This window comes from Typopeltis vanoorti, chromosome 1 (genome assembly GCF_054136105.1).
Source record: "Typopeltis vanoorti isolate ZY-2024b chromosome 1, IOZ_Tvanoo_1.0, whole genome shotgun sequence".
In the NCBI taxonomy this organism is placed as follows: domain Eukaryota; kingdom Metazoa; phylum Arthropoda; class Arachnida; order Uropygi; family Thelyphonidae; genus Typopeltis; species Typopeltis vanoorti.
Window position 1 is genome coordinate 103735311 of NC_143549.1, and position 22794 is coordinate 103758104.

At 36.2% G+C, this 22794-nt stretch overlaps 1 protein-coding gene across 1 annotated transcript in view; it reads right to left on the bottom strand.

The window, feature by feature from the left end:
* Positions 1 to 22794, bottom strand: part of LOC150110268 (selenoprotein K-like) — a 105795-nt gene that overhangs the window by 44212 nt on the left and 38789 nt on the right. The window contains exon 3 of the mRNA XM_090398749.1: positions 2663 to 2681. Within this exon, the coding sequence (XP_090254875.1) occupies positions 2663 to 2681 (19 nt within the window). The remainder of the gene's footprint in view (positions 1 to 2662; positions 2682 to 22794) is intronic.

Sequence of the window (22794 nt, forward strand, 5' to 3'; positions counted from 1 at the left end):
CCCTTTAATTTTAATTAAGTACAGATCCTTGTCATATTTCCATGATTTCTCTACTGTTTGTCATAAAGTGAAAATCTGATCTTGACAACCTCTATTTGGCCTGAACTCAGTTTGCTGTTCTAGTTTCCTCTTCATAATTTTTCTCAGCCTCTTTTCAAGTATGCCTGCATAAATCTTACCTGGAACACTTAGCAAGGAAATTGCTTTGCAATTTTCACATTCAGCTTTATTACCATTTTTATAGATGGCAACTATGAGAGCACTACTCCAATCATCTGGAATCCAACCTCCTTTTTCAGGCCTTCTGAATTATGCAGTATGTCCACTACAAACGTTTATACCTCAATCTTTCTTTTAAGGTTACGTGGTGATCAGCATTCATATTTATGAATTTAGGGACACAAAACACGCATTTGAAATGCTTATTTTACTTATTATTAATAAAATAACACTTGACGTTTCGACCCCTGTATTGAGGTCATCATCAGAAAAATACATGTGCATATGAAGACAAGCTACATGCTCTTGCATTCTACAAAGCTAAGTTGAATCTATGCTGTTAATTGATCTTTTACTTAGCCTGACCTCTAGTGGTAAAAAAATAAAAAAAAAAATAAAAAATAAAAAGTCCTCCCTTACTAAGCTTTTCTTCAGAACTTGTACAGTTCAGATTGCTATACTAAGATTTTCTTCTTAGTATAGCAACCTTCAAGTCTTCTGTATTGAGATTTTTCTTTGGCTTGTTCTGGTTGCTATAATGGTTGTAAATGGGTCCTCCACATTCTTGGAATGGTTAGACTGTCATTTTTGTTCAGATTATACCTCAATATTTGGTCAATATCATCTACTCCAGCTACCTTTCTATATTTGTTGACATGAATAATAAGAATATCATAGAATCCAAAATAAGAATTACAAATTTTGAAGCTATAAAGTACATCCACAAACTAAGTTCTGATTAGTTGTAAGGTTATGACATATTATTTTATTGTCACAAGTTTACACATATTGTCAGCTACTTCCACATTATCCCCCTACAAAGAGACATTTGTCATATCAGGACACAAGTTTTTGTATTCCCTTGATCAAGTAGTCTGTCACCAGTGCTTTGATTCAATCCACCACCACCACCACCATCATCTTCAAGCTATCAATGCTGCTGAATTGTTGATGAGCTACTAAAAAATCCATTTAGTAGCAAAATCAGGGCTCAGTGTATATTGGAAAGCTTTCCAGTTGAATTGTTCAAGCAGATGGCATTGTTTAGGCAGCAGTGTGGGGTCATGAGTTGGCATGAATCAAAACAACAGAGTTCATGAGGCCTTGTCTTCCATTTCAAACAGACAACTGCAATATTTTGAGTCTCACAGTAAACATCTGCATTTATTTGTTCTTTGAAGCATAAAGTCAAAAGAGCCAAATGCTACATCTGTCTCAAAACACAGTACACACAATCTTTGTGGAAGAAAACGTCTGCTTGAATTTCTCTGCCTTTATGCTGCCACTGCATTAATTGTTGCTTACTCTCTAGTGTCATGTGGGAAATCCAGGTTTCATCTTCTGTCACAATGTGGTTAAAAAAGTTGCCACCTTCATTATAATACTGTTCCAAAAAGTTTGGTGTTGCTGCCATGCATTTTGTTTTGTGATCATCAGTGAGCATTTTTGACACTCATCTTGAATGTAATTTGTAATACTATAAGAATTCTAAGGCAATTTCATGTAGTAAAGAATGAGAAATGTGCATGAAATGAATGTGCACTCAACTCAAAATTGGTGAATTTGATGTTTACTCGAATCTTCTCATTCAACTAGTTCAGCAGATCAACAGTATTTAACAATGGGTGGCCAGTTCAGTCTTCATCATGCACATTCATCCTTCCTTCACTGAAAATCCTAAATCATCTTCTCATCCTTCCTTCACTCACAGCATTTTCTCCACTCATTTCACTAGCCTGCTGATAAATTTCAGCTGGACAAACATTTTTTGCATTCAGAAATTTTATCACTGAGTGTATCTCACAAATAGAGGTATTTCTGATTTTCTAATTCATTTTACGACATGATGGTAAACATAAATACAGAATGAGAACTGACAATATATCTGTCATGTACTTCTTAACTCCTGAAACATCATTATGCAGGTATATTATTCTTCTCCTCCATTTTGTACTTCTAGTAAGTGCAACTGAAGGCATGGAGATCTTAATTTCTGGTTGAGCCTTGCACTAGTATAATGGCTATAGCAACAGGAAGAAAGCGCATGTCCTCTGACTGGAGAGAACGGAATTCAAATCCCATCTAAAATGCAAGGAACATTTATAAGGAATTTACAGCTGAAGATGAGTCAGTCAGCTCATACATAAGTAGCAATACTTTTATTACTCCTAGAAACTCAGTATCTATCCCCTCTCTCTCTCTCACACACACACACCAGGTGACCTGAATCGCTCACATAAAGCCGAACTTTGTAAATGATATTAACCACTCTATGTCAACATAAATTAGGTTTATAAAAAAAAATTAACTGTAAAAAAACTTTCAAGTTTAATATGTTAATAAAAGATGAGATGAGAATTTTATAGTTGCAGTCTTTAAAACTACTACAATAGTAAAAAGAACTATTAACATCAACAATAATTGGCCGTAATAGTATACTTACATCATACATTGACCTGAAGCTGAAAAGCAAAAGGAAAATCAATTATCTTTAAGAAGATATATTACAACATAAATTGCTTAACAAATATTTTCTTCTATATCAAAAAGTGAGACTATTAGTCTTTTCATTCTTAAATTTAGATATTACTATTAATATTTACATATTTTTATGCATTATTTGCCACTGTTTGAATTAAAAGCTTAACATTAACACTGCAACAGAAAGTCACAATGTGAAATATATCTGGTATAACCTTGAGGCACATATTCAGGATGTGTAGGTGTTAGCTGCACATCTGAGAAATTCATGAAGAAATAATTTTTGAGTAGTTATTTGAAATTAATAGCCATGAACTGTGAATATATCAAGACAGAGATCTTTGTTATATTCCCATGATTCCTCAATTATTTGTCTTAAAGTAAAAATCTGATCCTGACAACCAGTATTTGGCTTGAACTCAGACTGTTCTTCTCCAAGGTTACCTTACACAATTTTTCTTAATCTTTTCTCAAGTACGCTTGCATAAATCTCACCTAGAACACTGAGTAGGGAAGCTCCTCTATAATTCATTTTTATTTCCCTTTTTATAGATGAGTGCTATTAAGAGCTATACTTCAATCATCTTGAATTTGATTCACTGACCTTCTGAATTATGCAACACACAGCCAGTGCAAACCTTTTATTACCTCTATATAGAGCATTTCTATGTGAATATCATAGAAATATCTTCTCCAGCTAGTTTTCGAAATTAAAGGTTTTTGATAGCTTTTTCTACTTCATGTACTGATATGTATACCTGATTGCATTCCTACTAAATATTTTTTGCCACTGTTCTATCACTTCTTGTTTAATTCAGCAATCTTTCAAAGTAATCGCACAAATTGTATGAGTGGGCAAGTGAGTGGAGTGCAGTTCAATGTTGCAGAGCATAAGGTCCTGAAATCTGGTAGGCAACGATGGATACAAAGTATGCATTTGGTGGGGAAATTTTGAAGGAGACAGACCTGAAGTTCAAGGTTCACACTGCAAAAGTTGTCACGTCAGATTATGGCAATGATGTGAAGGGCCTTGACATTCAGAAATAAAGACTTCATGGTTCCACTGGATAAGAACTTGATTAAACCTCATATTACTGTGGTGACCTGTTTTCACAGTAGTTAAAATATATATTAGAAAGGGTTCAGAGAAGATTTGAGAAGGTGGTAACTTGTCTTTTGAATGTGTGATGATTGAGGAATGCAATTTGCAAAGTCTCATGAATAGGAGGAAGAGGAGGGGATTATTCAGACATTTAAGTTGGTAAGGGATAGTTACCAGGTTAATGTGAAGAAATTTTTCATACAATGGGAGAGGGAGAATAGAACAACAGGCCATCTCTTGAAACCATATAAGGAGGGAATGAGCAGGTGTAATTATTATAATAATTATTACGATAATCATCATCATCAAATTCTTGATATATACCCTCAAAGGGATGTACAAGATAGTAATATGTTAAAAATTTACATCATTACTAACTTCCTATCTACAATTTTCCTCCAAATCAGTCTGTTACCTGTGAAGACGCCAATGTTATCATGTGTTATATTTCTGTCTTCTAAGGCACTTTTTATTGTATCAATCCACTTATATCTTGGTCTTCCTCTGGGTCTTTTTTCTGCCAACCTGGCAGAGGACACTTGTTTTGCTAATCTTTCCTCTCCCATTCTGTTTAAGTGACTTGTTCTCAATTCACAATGCAGTTGATATTTTCAATGCTTCTACCTATTTTCATTGTCTTCGTCTTTTTAATGTTGACCTTCATACCACCTGAGATTAGCTCTGCTAATGCATTCCTAGATGGTGATAATGTCAAGTTCTTTCCTAATATCCTCATTTTTAATATGATATTGCTATTGATACCATCTATTCATGCCCCTAATCTTTCTCAGGGTTCTCATATCTGCAGTCTCTAGTCTTTGGTCAAGTATTTTACTTCTGACCCAGCTCTCAGATCCATAAGTTAAAACTGGTTTGAACACTGTCTTGTATACAGTTAATTTAGTGTTCCGACTAATTTCTCTCTTATTCCATATGAATTTATTCAGTTGACTTCCCACCATACCAGCTTTGCTAATTCTGTTGTCTATTTATATATTTAATTTACCATCTTCAGTAAAAATCATGCCTAAGTAGCTGAAATGTTTTACTTGTTCCACAGGTTCTCCATTCACAACACAGTTGACATTTTCAATGCTTCAACCTGTTTTCATTGTCTTCGTCTTTTTAATGCTGACCTTCATAACATATCTATTACAACAATTAATCAATGTAGTCAAGGAATCTTGCAGACTTGTAGCAGATTTATTTAGAACTATAACATCGTCAGCATAAAGCAAAAAGCTGACATTAACATCACCAATTTTGATATCAGGTTTAATACCAATTCCCTTCAAAATGTAATCCATACAGATAACGAATAACAGAGGAAATGCTGTACATCCTTGTCTGACACCAGATTTAACATTAAACCATCACTCTTCCTGTACTTCCTTCAATTCTAACTGCTGACTTACAACTCAAATAAAGACTAAGTAATGCTTGATATAATGCCCCATTAACACCATATAACTTTAGCATTTTGAATAGCTTCTCTCTCTTGGCACCTTGTCATATGCCTTTTTCAGATCTACAAAACTTAAATACAGATCTTTGTTATATACCCATGATTTTTCAATTATCTGTCGTAAGGTGAAAATCTGATCCTGACAGCCTCTATTTGGCCTGAATCCAGCTTGTTCTTCACCAAGCTTCTCTTCCACAATCCTTCTCAACTGTTTCTCAAGTATACTTGCATATATCTTACCAGGAACACTCAGTAATGAAATATCTCTGTAATTCTCACATTCAGTTTTATTTCCCTTTTTTTTTATATATGGGTATCATCTGATTTGAGATTTCTGGTCGAATATCATCTACTCCTGCCGCCTTTAAAAATTTCAGGATTTTGATTGCTTTTTCTACTTCGAGTATGGATATGTATTCCTGACTGCATGCCTGATCAGTGTTTTTTTACCACAGTGCTATCATTACTGCTTGTTTCATTTAGCAATTTTTCAAAGTAATTACTCCATACTTCAAGGATATCTTTTTCTCCTGTTTTCATGTCACCTTTATCATCTCTAATTCCTTTTACAGCACTCTTTCCTCCATTCTGAGCTTCTTCAACAACCTCCAGAATATCTTGCCACCTTCTTGATATTTATTTTCTACGTTCTTACCGAAGTCCTCCCATGACTTGGTTTAGCCAGTTTTACACAGTGCTTAGCTTTCTTACATTTGTCTCTGTATTCTCTAAGGGCACAAGCTGACTTATTTGCCAGGAACTTCTGATATGCTTCCTTCTTTTCCTTCACTTCATCTTTAACTTCCTGTGTCCACCATGGAGTTCTGATTTTTCTATCCTTGCAGACAACCTCACTATGCCTCTCTGACTGAATCAATCAGTGTTTTCTTCAGGGCTTGCCACTGAATCTCCAAGGTTTGGTTCCTGTTCTCAAACTCTTTCATTTTTTCTTCAATAATATTTGTCTATTTTAGACTACAGTTCACATCTGAGAGCTGCTCATCTTTTATTTACTTTAAAACTTTCTTACATGTTCTTCTTTTCAATATGAAATTCAATTTTATCTTGCTTAAGACTAAATAGTGATCACTTCCAATTTTAAATCCTCTGTACACTCTGGTGTCCTGCACCAGGGAGAAAACATCACTATCAACAATAACATAGTCAATGAGACTTTTCTTATTCCTAGCCTCTTCTCTCCATGTGAATTTGTGCACATTTTTATGTTGGAACATTGTGTTAGTGATAACCAGTCCATGTCCTGAGCAGAAATCCAACAGGTATTTGCATTATTATTAGCTCTGCTCTTTTCTCCAAATTTCCCCAAATATTTTTGGATGTCTAACAATCATTTCCTACTCTGCTATTTAGATCCCGAACAAGGACCAACTTTTCCTTATTCATTGTGTCAGTTGCTTTTTCTAAAGCCTCTAAAGATTTCTCCACTTCTAGAACCTTCTGTGGGACGATAGGCACAAATAAGTCTCATTGTCCAGCACCCCAATTCTTATATTTGCCCAAATCACTCAATTCGAGACTGCCTGCCATTCAAGAAGATTAGCCTCGCATTTAGTGTTGAATACTATGGCTACTGCTTCTTTTCCTTGATTGTCATTGCCTGAATATAACATTTTGTATTTATTGCTCAGAAAGATCTCAGACACTGAAACATAAAAGGTGAGGATCACTGAAACATAAAAGCTTTTGACTTTTATGTTTCAGTCATCCCTACTATGTTGATCTGGTACTTATTCAATTCCTCAGCTAGCTGCATTTCTTTGCCATTCAGGCTTCTTATGTTGATAGCACCGATCTTGAACTCTGGTGATGTTGAATTGAGGTGGGTTTTAGGATTTGTTCCAGTAGCTGACTTTTCGCTGTTTGCCCTGGTTCCCTGGCGAAAACAACGGGGAGGGGTGGCTTGTTTAACTGGGCGATGACCCAGACGGCATGAAATTCTGTGATGTTGTACCATCATTTTATATTGTGGTTTAAGCCAATAAGAATACAATTTGGTCTGCTAAATTCCAAATTGCCAGCTCATCCTCATTCATTCAGTATCCAGGTGCCTCAATTCATTCAGTATTCAGTATCCATACCTAACAGGGTGCACCATGAGAAGGTGAGGATTAGACATTAAGTCAGAAGCCCTGGTCAGTTCTCCGCATTCCTTTAAAAGCAATGTTGAGATCTCCTCTCAGTTACATAGCTTTGACTTTTAAGCACCCCTACGATAATTATAATTATCGCAGGGGTGCTTTGTCTGGTTGGCCGAGCGGTTAGCGTATCCGCTCTCCAGCCAAAAAGCTGCGGCTTCCAATCCCACCTTGAGCATAGATATTTATGATTGTCTGTGGAAATACTAGTGGTGATGATTGGCGGTAGTTGGTGGGTTGAGAGGTGGAGACAGATGTAGAGTAGGTTTCCTCCTCCAGTGAGTCTCTGGACTCCCTGAGGTGTCACGTAGTAATAATAATAATCATAATTACTCCCAACATCTACAATATCTTTATCTTTAGTTTTCATGTCACTTTATCATCTCTAATTTCTTTTATAGTACTTTCCTCCATCTATAAGGTTTTTCAAAGTGTCTAGAACATTTTGCCTCCTGATTTTTCTCTTCTATATTCTTACCAAACTCTTCCCATGACTTTTGTTTAACTACTTTTACACATTTTTATTTTGCTTTTTTAAATTTTTCTCTGTATTTTCTCAGAACACATAATTGCTAACATGACAAGAACTTTTAATATACTTTTTCCGTAACAGCCACTTTAACTTCCTGAGTAAAAGAGACAGTCACCTATGGAGTTCTGATTTTTTTATCCTTGCACACAACTTCACTGAATACCTCTCTGGGTGAATCAATACTTTCTTCAGAGTTTGCCAATTTATCTCCAAAGTTTAGTTCCTGTTTTCAAACTCGTTCATTTTTTCATGAATAATATTTGTGTATCTAAGTCTACAGTACATCTCTGAAATCTGCTCCACTTCAACTATTTTCAAAACTTTCTTACTTTTCTCTTCAATATGATATTAAATTTTCTCCTTCCCAAAACTAAATGATATTCACTTACTACTTCAAATCTCCTGTATAACATAGATGACTTCTTATTTCTTGTAACTTCTCTCTATCTGAATTTGTGCACATCTTTATGTTGGAACATGGTATCAGTAATGACTAGTCCATGTCATGAACAGAAATCTTTTATATAAATTCTCAAAATATTTCAATATGTCTGATATTAATTTCTTACTGTGCTATTTAGATCCCTATAACAGCCAACTTTTTTTGTGTGTGTGTCGGCTACCTCTCTAATGACTTGAAAAATTCCTTCACTTCTTCTTTAGTAGGAACCATATATCGGATCATAGGCATAAATAAGTTGCATTGTCCAATTCCACATTCTGATGTTTGTTCGCATCACTTTTGATATTGCTTACATTCAAGATTATTCTTCTTGAATGGTAAGCAATATTAAAGTTTAGTGGTGAATACTCTAGCCACCCCTTCCTTTACCTGAACATTGTCTGAATATAGCATCTTATTTGATATTTAAAAGAATCTCACGTTTTTGTTTTCTTTACATTAAACTGAATGAAAAATGCAAACACGATAAACTATATAAAATAGTTCATTTTTTTAAAGTGAAAATGAAGCAGTTATTAGAAATTATTCTAAAAACTTAAGCTACTTAGGGTAAACTCACTTCAGACTCAAAGCTAGATAACTGGCCGGAGAACTCTATAGCCTAACAATGTTATATCGACCCCCCAGGGGTCGATATAACATTGTTAGGGATCGATTCTGGCTTAGGGGTCGATAGAAAAATATAAGGCATCATTGTAAGGGTAATATTTAATTCAGTTAACTTGGATTACCTCCATCCTGAATGACAATGCAATTAAGAGTGAATCGTGGAAACAGTGACATGAATAGGACCTGTAAGATGGAGCAAGGTCATGAAAATAGTTACAGAGGCCAATCAAGTAGGCCAAAATGACGTATTTACCAATAAATGGATGTTTGTGGTTCCCGCCCGGTCGACGCGAGATTGCAACACGTGCGTGGTTGCTTATTTACTAATACTTACATGTATTCGAACCCAATCTCATTTTTGCACATCGACATACAAGTGAGTGTTAATGTTCTAAAATTTATCAACATACATATTAGGTAATATTAAAATTACCTAATAGTAAAATAGAGGGGGTCGATAAAAATCAAGAAACTCTTGAAGGGGTCGACGGTCAAAGAAGTTTGGTAACCCCTGGCTTAGATGCTGAATGAATGAGGATGGAATGACAATTTAGGACTTAGCAAACTACATTATGTTCTATGTTGGCTGAAACTATATCATCATCATCATCATAATCAATCCCCATCTGTCCACTACTGAACAATGATCACTCCATATTTTTCCACATTTCTATGTCTCTGGTCTAAACTATATATAGAACTATAAATACACACACACACACACACACATATATATATATACACTTTACATATCATAGCATATATACAATTTATGATGATACAACAATCAGATATGATGGCTAAGGCTTTCTCTTCCTGTTTTAATCAGAAAAACACTGAAAAATCAGTTTCTGAAACCATCTTAAAAGAATTGAAGATGGGAACCATCAACAGGAAGCATCAATGGAAGAAAGGTGGAGCTAGAAGAAGAAGAATTATAATTGGTATTCTGAGACTAAGAAAAGCGAATTAGGTGAAATCCTTTTAATTATGTGATGATTTAACTAGGAATAGGAAAAGATGAAACGTATTCAATAATAAACATGAATAAAAATTCTTGAATGGAAACAATTTTAAAATAGTGATGTAGGCAAATTTCAAAATGGGACACTGGACCATCCTAGACCAGCAGAAATATTTTGGGATTATCTGCAGAAAAATACATGACTAATAAAAATGGTAAGTATACTCATGTTCATGGAAACCGCATCACCTGCTGTAACCATGTTTTTTGGTAATTAAATTTGAATGCCTATTTAAAAAGGGATAACAACACAATAATTGTCACAAATAATGAAGAAGGTAATATAAGATTTTATTTTTTTATTAATATTTGGCTCTTTTTAGTATAAGATATGACATAATTAGGAAACGACAATCAACTTGAAAAATTTGCATTGGATCACAATTTTTATTTTAAATTGTGCACGGCGAAGGCAATTAGGGGCGTGTACAGGAAATTACAAAGTATGTAATGACGTAGTGATCAGTTAGAACGAACCTCGGTTACTCATGAGCCTTGGTGATGTGAGCGTGTTATTCGTAGTTTTCTTCAATTACACCCAATTTTTTATTTTGTTTTCTTTTAACTATAACCCTTTCACTTTTTCCAACAATACCAAAAAGAAGCAACAGTGCAAAACCAGAAAATAAACAAAAGAAAAAACAAAGAAAAGCAATTATATTAGAGAAAAAAATACGAAATTATTACCAGTCATCAAGAAGGCAGTACTCTTAAAGCTCTTTCTGAGAAATTTTCTCTTCCTGCTTCTACAGTTTGCACCATTTTAAAGGATAAAGAAAAATATTTGCGAGAAGTAAAAAATGTGCAATCTATGCAGTCTACATGGTTGCATAATAAAGAAACACACAGTATAATTCCTCATATAGAAAAACTGTTAATTGCATGGATAATTAACCAAACTCAATAATTAAACATGCCTATTACCTACACAACAATTTGCACTAAAGCATTAGCCAATTTTAAAATGCTGAAAGACCAAAATGGGGGTGACTGCAAAGAGATTTTTGCTTCAAGTAGTAGGTGGCTGACCACTTTAAAAAGTGAATTGGTTGGCATAACAATAAAGTACAAGGTGAAGCTGCAAAATCTTATCCAGAAAAATCGGAAATATTTAAAGAAGGAAATTGCTTGCCATTGCAGAATTTTAACATCAATGAGACCTGGGCCTTTTTTGGAAACAGATGCCTGCAAGAACTTACACTGCAAAAGAAGAATCCTCAATGCCAGGTTTTAAAGCATCGAAAGATCACATCACTCTACTATTAGGAGGAAATGCAGCTGGCGATTGCAAGTTAAAATCCTTATTTGTGTATCAATCAGAAAATCCAAGAAGCTTAAAAGGAATAAATAAAAATACTCTCCCAGTAATATGGAAGGCAAATAAGAAGGTTTGGCTCACAGGTTCCATATTTGAAGACTGGCTTTGTTCCTGAAGTGAAACTTTGTTGTGAGAAAAAACAAATTCCATTTAAAGTGCTTCTGATAATTGATAATGCACCTAGCCATCCTTCATCAGTAGTTTACATTTGCCCTAATGTAAAAATAGTCTTTTTACCTCCAAATACAACTTCTCTTTTACAACCAATGGATCAGGGAGTGATTGTGACGTTTAAAGCACATTATCTCAAAGAGACTTGAAATGTTAATAGAAGCAACTGATAAAGATGGAAACTTTTCTATCAAAGAGTTTTGGAAGAGATTCAACATTTTAGATGCAATTCAGGTAATGCAGAGCATCTGGCATGAAGTTTCCAAAAAAAACTATGAAAGGAGTATGGCATAAATTTTGTCCTCAGTTTAATGACAATTTCGAAGACTCTGAAGACCCAACAAAGATTATGAATTCTGAAACTCAAGCGATCTTAGGTATAGCTAACCAGTTACAAATAGAAGTTTCAGAAGATGATTTAATGAGCTACTTAAATCTCACACTCTGGAACTCTTACCCAATGATCTCCTTGAATTAGAGGAACAAGAAAGAAACAAAGAAAAAGACAAAGAAGATAAAGAATATGAAGCTATAACTTGGTTTTTCACTTTAAAAGGCCTAGAAGAAGCATTTACACTTCTCGAAAAAGTTCAAGCAATCTTTGAATCACAAGATTCATGATTTGAACAATTTAGTAAACTTCCCTGCGAAATGAATAATTCTTCTGCTTGCTATTGAGGCCATTTTAAATGAAAACAAGCGAAACCCCCCAAAAAAGTGAAATGAGCTATATTTTTTTTTTTTCAAAGAATTATTTTTTAAATAAAATTTTTCTTATGTTATTTTTAAATATGTAAATCTTTGGCCAGTAAAGTCTTTTCTTATAAATTAATATTCATTTTATATTTTATATATTCCTTCTTACGAACGTAACTCTTGCTTATAGCATTATTTCTAAGGCAAATAAACTCTCGCTTTATGAACAGTCACCAGGAACCACTTAATTCGTAAAGGTTGGAACTATCTATATTTCAAAATGGAGTGGACAGTAATATTTTCACTGGAAAAATAAATACTAGTATCAAAATTTAGTTCAACTACTCAGTTTTATTAACATTCAAAGCTAAAAATTCACTTTTTGCTGTGTAGTAGTTCGTGGATCCTCCTCTTGCCTTTATTACAACTTGGCATTGGCAGGACATTGACAAAAACCAATTTCCTGATGGATGCAACTGTCAATTAATGGTTCCGTACTCTTATAATGGCTTCTTGGAGCTCCTGAAGTGTTTTCAGCTTCTTCTTGAGTATTTTAGTCTCCATTTGGTATCACAAATTCTCAATGGGGTTGAGATCTTGGCTGTTTCCTGGCTATGGTAGTCACTGAATCGAGTGTTCATTGAGCCACTTATTAACCTGCAACAAACTCAATTTGTATGGTACATTTTAGGGTCATAATAGCATTACTTACACTTTTTGCACTATGACAAGGGCAAAGTTATCCTGAATGATGCAGTTCATTACGGTAAAGTGGTCTCCGATAGTAGGTAGCAATTCTTCTAATATTTTCTGGTATACTTGTGCCAGAAATTGCATTTCACAAAAGTACATTTGTGTGTACTTTTGTGAAATGCAAGTGACCACCTGATACAACATGCAGCCCAGATCATCTGACTGGCTGAGAATTTGCCTATTGACACCAGACAATCAAGGTTGAATTTTCCCCGATCATCTTCAAACTGTCTGCCTGCCATCGGCACCCTGCAGATTAAACTTTTTCTCATTAGAAAAAAATTACTCTTTTCCACTGCTCAGGGATCCCTTTGCCATGCTCTTTGCATCAATTTAACCAAGTCAATATCATTTATTTGGCTAACAAGGGCTTCTCTTTAGGGCACCTGGCTATCAGTCCCTGTCAAATGAATCCTCTGTTATGTCGGAAGACATAACATTATTATTGTTTAAATAAGAAAACTAATAATCTACCAGAAATGAAGGAATATGTATAAAATTGTAATTAAGTCTTGTATAATTTTAATTTAGTATTGTGGAATTTCAGTGTTTAAAAATATAGTAGTTACTTAGTCGGAAATTTGTATGTGAACAACTAGCCATTTGCTAGAAAAGAGAAAATCAAAATGCTATACCAAATGTGAAACGGCCAACTTCGATATATCTGTTATGTAGAACAGTGTTTCCCCCCTTTATTTCAATGTAAAGTTACAAGAGTTTCGGTAGGTTGCCACGAGTGGCACTATGTGCTGGGAGGAGTTTGTTAAAGTTTAAGAATGAGACAACTACGTTAATTGGATAGGACTGTTAAGGAAAATCTTGAATGAATTCTTGTGTACTGATTAGTGAGATGAGACTAAGTAACTGAAAATTAAGATTTAGTATTCTGTGATATAAGTTTTAACATTTAGTATTCTGTGATATATAACTTAGATTCAGTATTCTGAAACATGAAGTTTCAAGAGTGTTTTATTTAACTATGTGCACGAGGGTGTGATGATTTACATGTGTATTCTAAATGAATGATTGACTAAGCTTTTATAAATGTATTTGTATGATATATTCAGTGAAATTAAATTGCTTTGTTATTATTATAAAATTTGTCTTCCCTGTGTCTAGAACTACAGCACTTGCTCACAAAGTAAAACAAACCACATAAAGGCGGGAATCAGTTAAGGATAAGGTCACGATTGCAAGTTATAAAATCTTACTGAGAAGAGTGAACGCTGACTGGTTTCTAACTCCCTGGTTATAATTTCAGTATATCCTAGGACTCAGAGTGGTGCAGCTAAAACAAATAAATTTCTCGGAGTTTGAAAAGGGAGATAAAGCCAGAGTTGAGACAAAGAAGTTGGCATCCGCCATTTGCAATTCTTTGTCTCACAAGACCTCAGCTTCATTCTTGTCAGAGATACGGCCAAAGGTTATTGAGAGTTAAGAATAGGTAATTATAAGGAAAAGTCGACACGACACCTCCTGACAGTTACAAAGCTTGCCACAACTCCTGTTTGTTCCTTCCGGTCTTGTTTCAGTTCTCCAAACAACGCATGCTGATTTTGGATGCAGAGCCACTTTAGAACTTTATCCTGGCATAGTGACTTTCTTCCTGTTCCCTTCTTCCATTCAGCAGATCTGGTTTCCTTCACTTTCAACAGCAGCCATACCACGGTAGATTGACTACAGAACACCCTTTTAGCTATTTCATGAAAGGAATAGCCTTCTCTCTTCAAAGTGATGCAATATCAGCAACTATTACATTATACAGAAACCTGTGAGATGATGCAATGCAAAGAAATATTTAATGATAAACCAATGAAAATGACCATTTAATTACTAAAAGCTATATTTATGTAAGGTGATGCAATTTCTATGAACATGAGTATATATGCTCTGTTCAATGTTAAAATGTGCATAAATTGAAATGAGGGGAACACACACAAAGTTATTTAAGTTATTAATAATAGTGATATATTCAAGACTGGCAGGGGATTTGAAATAAGAGGTCACCCACCATTTAAAGCTAAGGAGAATGGAACTGAGTAGCACACTGAAAAAAAAAACAACTCAAGTTTTGACAATAATTCAATAACTTTCAGATGTGACCATACAGAAATACATAAATTATTCCATAAAAGTGGAAAAGTTTTAAAATGAGCATAACTACAATAATAAACTTTATAGAAACTGAGTCTAAAAACTGAAGAAGCCATTGAGTGACTCAGCCAAAGAAGCATGTGATCTTGTCTGCAAAGAGAAAAAAAAAAAAAAAAGAACTTCCATGATGGACACAGGAAGCTAAAGAAAGCAGTCCATAAAAAGAAGAAACCACACAGTGAAAAGTGGAGAAATGATGAATGACAAAGAGAAATGGAATGTGCCTAACAAAGTATCCTGCAGAAAAGATATAAAGCTGAAAATCGACTGTCTCTGAAACAACAGCTGGACAAGTTTGTGAGTCAAGAAGTCATTAGCCAAATTACTTTCTAGATAGCATCAAGATTTAGCAGCTCAAGAACAAATATGATCCTGTCTAGTGATCTGAATATATCAACAACAAAAGATGGAGGAACAACTGAGATCATTTTTTGTAGAAAAGAAGATAGGACTCTGGTGGTGATAAATGACACTAGGTTTACCTCATCCAATGAAGAAGTATAAAGTTGGCATTGGTTGCAGAACATTTTGAACTTTAAGATGTCTGAGTACTACAAGGTTTATCAAACAAGTAGGAGAAATGGAGCATACTATCATTAGCAAACTATGATAGAATCTGAGGTCAGTGAAAGGCAGAGGAGAAATGCCAAGAGTAGTTATCCAGCATGACATATAGTGAAAGGCTAGAGAGAAGACTGGCTACCAGTTACAGATGGAGGGAAGAGGGCAGATTATTAAATAATAGCTTGGGCAGGCCTCTATACCATACTTAATTAAATGCTCTAGAAACATCAAGAGTATGGTACAGAGGTCTGCCCAAGCTATTATTTAATAATCTGCCTTCCTCCCTCCATCTGTAACTGGTATTGCCATACTATTGCCACTAACTGTTAGACAGACCTCCAATTGGTGAAAAAGTGCACTGTTAATGATCATCTCCATCATTTTAGAGAGGACTTGGTTGAAGTTAGGTCTCTCACAATTAGCATTGTGAGAGAGACCTAACTATAAGAGTATAGAGTGCTAGTATAGCAATAAATGTTAGACCCATGGGACACTATCTTTAAGTAAAATGGGAAAAGGGAGATATGATCATGAGCAGATGACATTTTGGTATCTAAACTGTTCAAGATTCATCTGAAACATTTCAGAGAAAAGACAGAAGGCATGTAGTACACCATTTCTCATATGTAATAGTTAATACTTTTGGTTGCCTAAGAATGAGTAAGAAATGAGCTAGAAGAGAGAGAGAATGATGCTGATGGGGAAGTCAGCTTGGTCCCATAGTATGTTGTTCAAGTGGTTGCACTTCATATCTCCAAAGCTTTTGACCAGGTCTGGCACAAAAGCTTACTAAACAAACTCCCATAATTTTGTCTGTCTCAGGATTTCTGCAGTTGGATTGGCAGCGTTCTGTCTGGACACACACACACACACACACACACACACACACACACACACACACACACACACACACACACACACACACAATGTGTGATGGTGGTTGGTTCCTTATCCTCTCATCATTCAACTAATCCTGGGGGGTTCCACAAGGTTCTGTTCTCTCACCAACCCTCTTCCTGCTATATATCAATGACCTTTTTCAGTTGACCTCCAACTCAACACACATTTTTGCAGATTACAGCACATTGCATGCCTCCCTGTCATTTGACAAACCTTACTCTACACAACACACCTCCTAAAGAACATCAACCAACACCACTGCCCTGAATTCTGATCTCCAAGCCATCCTCCAATGGGGTTCAAATAACCTTGTCAATTTCAATGCTAGTAAAGTTTTGAAATTGACATCAAGCCTCTCCTGGCATAAACACATCACAACCATTGCATCCTCAGCTTCTAAAAAACTGGGATTTCTCTCTCATTCAAGATGCTACTTCACCTCTAAACAGCTGTTAACCTTATACAAATCACAAATCTGCTCTCACATTTGAAGTGGGGGTCCCTAATGCTTGACTCAAATACAGAGGAGAGCAATTAGATTGATTAATGACCCATATCTTACCAACTCACACCTCCCACTTTTGCCCAGATGTTTGGTTTCTGCAATTTGTGTATTCTACAAATACTTCCATGACAAATGTTCATCTGATATAGCATCAATAGTTCTACCACTTAGTACTAAGCTCGTTGGAACACATGCAGCTGTAGCCCAACATCAATTCACAGTGCACCTTGAAACCCACAGAACAAGTTTCTTTTCCTCCTCCTTCATCCCTGCAACTGCTGTATTGTGGAACAGTCTTTCTCCCTGTTGTGTTTCCCAAGGAATACAATATACTGTCTTTTAAATCAAATGTAAACAAGTTCCTCCTTTCCCAACCCACCACTCATATATGGTACTAATGTACTATAGGTTAATCAACCACCCTCTCGTGTATGGGCTCAACATAAAAAAAAAAAAAATAATAATAATAATTGAATATGAGTTATGTATGAGAGAGAGAGAGAGAGGAAAAAAACAGCTGCTGAGAGATAGAAGTTGCACTAATGGCCTTAGCAAAGAATCCATATTACGTTGGGTTAGCTGGATTATTGCAAAACCAACTATGGTTATGAAACAAGTCTATGATGTCTGTTAATTGCATGTGTTCTCCAGGGATGAAAGTTCAGTTTCTGAAGTAAGAAACTTTGCCAACTTTCTATGAGAATGAATGATTCACTCTCAGTTGAAAAACCGTTTTAAAAGCTCACATTGTAGATGAGATTGAACTTAGGTTTGTTCAATAGAAGGGCAAATGCCCTGCAAAACTCATGACTGTATTAAAAAGATACCGAAGAAAGTCCCACTGAGCACTCTTAATGACAAATGATACAGGATTGAGAGCAACTGATGAAAAGCCATTCTTTAAAACAAGCAACTTGTACAAGGTTATGTTTTTTATATTCAGTATGGTATTAGTTACCAAGAGAGAGAGGTGACCTCTACGATGTGTCTAAAAGGAGAGCTAGTTAGATAAAGATCAGATGAGAAGAAAGTGTTATTTGGCATTCTAGTGGATAAATGGATGATTTGTATTAAATCATCCATTTATCCACTAGATCACTGTTTACAGATGCACCTTCAGACTTTTCCAGTGTGGTTAGTGGAATCTTAAAAGGGAAACTAGTGGACATTTAAGTCACCAAAGAAGTAGTTGAACTGAATAAAACTGAGCTTAGGGAATTAAGTTGAAAAAAGATTATGCCATTTTCAGAATCTGGAGAGTGGTTAAAGACAGGTGAATGTTGCTGAACAGAAAAAGGAAATATTAAGCCAGATAAGGTTAAAAAGAGGATTTTAGATTTGGCATTCTCTGGTACAGAATAATATCTTGTCAAACTGCACCTGTGGTATACCAGAATCATAAAGTGCAGTCTTGACAATCAAGAGGTTTTGTGGTTGTAATAACTAAAATGTGTGGTTTGGTCAAAAATAGGATATCAAGTCTGGATGTAATAGTGGTGTATGTAATTTATATTTCTTTTCTTTCTTTTTTTTTATATTGCTTGATGCTTAACTGGAAAAAATTTTTTTTTTAACCACAATGGCAGTGTACTGGTGTTTTTTTTACAGCTAGTGTTGGAAAAGAATTAAGATTGCAGACATGCAGTAAGAGCAGATACTCTCAGAAATGTCATCCATGCAGAGGACATCCAGTCAAATTGCTATATTAGCCAGCCTGGTTGGCCAAGTGGTTAGCGCATCCACTTTCTAGCCAAAATGCTATGGATTCAAATCCCGCCCTGGGCACGGATGTTTGTTATTGACTGTGAAAATACTAGTGGTGGGCAGTAGATGGCATTGTTGTAGATGTGATTCGCTGTAGTTGGCAGAGATGGAGAATTGTAGAATAGGGTCCCTCCCTCAATGAGTCTTTGAACTCCTTGGAGGTTTCACATAATAATAATAATATAATGTGGCCCTGATAGCCCACCCCCACATACCACATATATCCTCAAGCGGGCGGGGGGGGGGGGTGTACAGGATATGATAGTACTACATAAAAAATTTACATCATTACTAACTTCCTATCTACAATTTTCCTCCAAATCAGTCTGCTATAGTTCGCCCACCGATTAGAGATCTTTTGCACATGTCAGAAAAAGGAGAATCCATTCCGATAATAGGGTAATCAGTCCATTGTGGGATGAGTTGTTTATTATTATAGGTCAGAAAATTAATTTCTCTTTTATGATTATTGTAGTTAACTATATTGCTTATATAACAGTTTGAAAATTTTACCTATAAAGCATGTGATTTTGTGTTCTTAGATCTGAAATAGGCAACTTCAAATTTTACATGTCACCATTCCAGAATAACAATTAACAAAAAAAACATACATGCATACTTATCTTTTAGCACAGTGTAACTATGTTTTTTTTTGTAACCATCTTGTATGATAAACTGTGAATTGTGTGAATTTTAAATTAATGTATCTAAATGTCTAGCATGAATGTAAGTCAACAAAAAGGGGCAAAATAAGAGAGAAATTATTAGTGAAATATTGTAAATGAAAGAATGCGTATTATTCAGCAACATAGGGCAAAGATCGCCCTAATACTGCAAAAGCAGCATAAGCACCCGTGGGCATCACATCTAAGAAGGCATCATGACGCATATGTTCACAGAAACAAGAAGTCCCGTAAGTTGATCGGTGAAGTCACCCAGCCAGAGACCAATGGGTGAGACGATATGAGAAGTTCAAACTCGGAAAGGTGGTGCTCTAGGAGAGCAAATAAAACCCGCGACACGGAAGCAAATGAGCCCCGTTTTTTCTTGTTCCTGGATTTCTCTCCGCGTGCTCCAAGAGTTCTTTGCAGTTCAGCTCTCATTTTTGAGGGCTGACTTACAATAGGATCCGGCATGACACCGCAGTAGATTTCGGTAAGACTAACTGCAGGCCGCGATGAGAAGGTCATCGAAGTAAAACCTTAGCAGAGAGATAGAGCCCAGCCCAGGCGAGCACGTGTAACCCACGTGGCGATAAGATCGAGACAACCAGAATCGAAACAAAGAAGGAGGGATGGAAGAAAACTGATAAAGATTAGATAAGTACTCTCACTTGTTCTAGCCCCTTTTGAAAATTGACTAACAGTGTTAAAAGAATGCAACCTAAAATTTGTAAATGAAAGAAAGAGTGAAGAATTAAGATCTATGTAAATGACTATGTTTATGAAGTGAACTTTAAGGACTTTCAGTAAAATAGAGATTCTATTTTATTATTATTATTATTTTTTGGGCTACTCCAGGGAGTCCTTAGACTCATCGAGGGAGGCCCTAAACATCATGTCCACACAACTATACGACATTCTCACAGTATCTATCATACCTTGCCTTGAACTCGCTCACTGTCATAGCACCCACAACAGATTCTGGCAGCTTATTCCACTCATTTACCACTCTAAAAGTAAAGAACCCAGCTCTACACCCCTGCTAACCACACTCTTGCCCAGCTTCCATGTATGGCCCCTAGTCCTCCCACCACCAATCCGATTCTCAAAAACATCTTCTGGATTAATCCTATAGAAACCCTTCAGTAATTTGAATGTCTCAATCATATCTCCCGTTTTCCACCTATCAACCAGTTTCTGCAACCCACAAATCTTCAACCTGTTCTCATATGGTTCATTCCATAGACCTGCTATCATCTTAGTCACTCGCCTCTGGATCCTCTCCACCTCCTCCCCATCAAGAAGGAACCGAGGTGACCAAATCTGGGCACAGTAGTCAAGATGAGGTCTTATCAAGGCTCGGTACAGAAGTACAATAACTTGCTTGTCTCTGCTCGTTAAGGTATTTTTCAACAACCAAGTGAGTTGATGAGCTGATTTAGCTACTTTCGCAATGTGCCCCCTAAGCTTCATCGCCCTATCCACCAACACTCCCAAGTCCCTGGCCTCATCAATCTCTTAGAGTACAGTTCCACCCATGTGGTATACTGCTGCTAATCTTTTCACCCCAAAATGCATAACCTTACATTTTGTCACATTAAATTGACATTCATTCTCCTTAGCCCAGAACTCCAATCTATCTAAGTCATCCTGCAAGACTTCGACATCTTCTGCATTCACTATCGCCCTCCCCAACTTTGCATCATCAGCGAACAAATGAACTGTTCCACTTAGATCCTTCCCTATATCGTTAATGAACAGTTTAAACAGCAGTGGTCCAAGAACAGAACCCTGCGGCACCCCACTAGTCACAGGCCGTCTTTTAGACTCCACTCCTGAATAAACCACTCTTTGATATCTCTCCATCAACCACCCACCTATCCATCTCACCAACCCTATATCCATTTCCATATGTTGTAGTTTACAGATTAGAATTCCATGTGGTATCCTGTCAAACGCCTTTGCCAGCTCCAGCAGTATCGTTATAAACCCATTTCCCTTATCCAGTTCAGCCGTCACCTTGTTATAAAACTTGAGCAAATTACTTAGGCATGATCTACCCTTTACAAAGCCATGCTGTCCCCTGTACAGTATCTCATTTTCATCAATCCATTCCTGTATTTTTCTCTTGACTACTTTCTCCAAGACCTTGACAACAACTCCTGATATGCTGATCGGTCGGTAATTTGCAACCATAGTCTTAGATCCTCCTTTATGCAGTGAAACTATTTCCCCCTCTTTCCACGCCTTCGGGACTAAACCAGACCCGAGACTCAGATTGAACAACATGGTCAAGGGCACTGATAATTCCTTAGCCCCTTCATGCAAGACCCGTGCCGGTATACCATCCAATCCCACAGATGTATTCACATTAAGGTTCAGTAATAGACTATTCACCTCCACTTCATTCACCACAATTCCTGTATAAACTAATGGCTCCTTCATTTTTTCAATGTCTCCACCTGGATGATATACTTTTGCAAAGTGCGTGCTCAGCAACTCCACTATATTGACTGGTTCAGTGACCTCCTTACCATCGTCATTCCTTAAAATCATTTTGCCATGTAGTTTTTTCCTTGCTTGCAGCATATTGAAAGAACTGTTTGGGATTCTCTTTTGCTTGCATAGCTAGTTTCCTTTCATAATCGGCTTTTGCTGTTTTTACCACACTCGTTACCCTTCTGGCCTGCACTTTATACTGTTCATGTGCCTGCAGGTCACCCCTTTCTTTAAATTCTCTCCACAGTTGTTTCTTTTTTTGCAGCTCAAGCTTAATGGTGTTATTCATCCATTTAACCCCTACTTGTTTTACTATTCGGACCCTAGGTATACAATCAGCCATAACCTCCTGTAAATGCTCCTTGACCACTTCCCATGCTCTATCGACGTCCAGCCCTTGCAGTTGTACATGCCATGGCACTGATCCAAGCAATCTCCTAAGCTTGTCATACTTGCCAGCACGGTAATTCCACATATACCCTGTCTTAATCAAAAATTCCACACCTTTAGCCACCTCCCAGGTCAAGACCTTATGATCACTCTCACCAATAGGTGGCAACATGGTCATATTCATTACAGTCAAATTGCGAGATGCTATTACCAGGTCAAGCACTCTCACACCCCTAGTATTTTCAATTACATGCTGTCTCAGATAGTTATCCCTTAATAATTGAATAAAATCCATTTCCTTCCTCACATGTGTCCTCTCCTCCTTCCAATCAATGTTACCATAATTAAAATCCCCCATAATAATTAC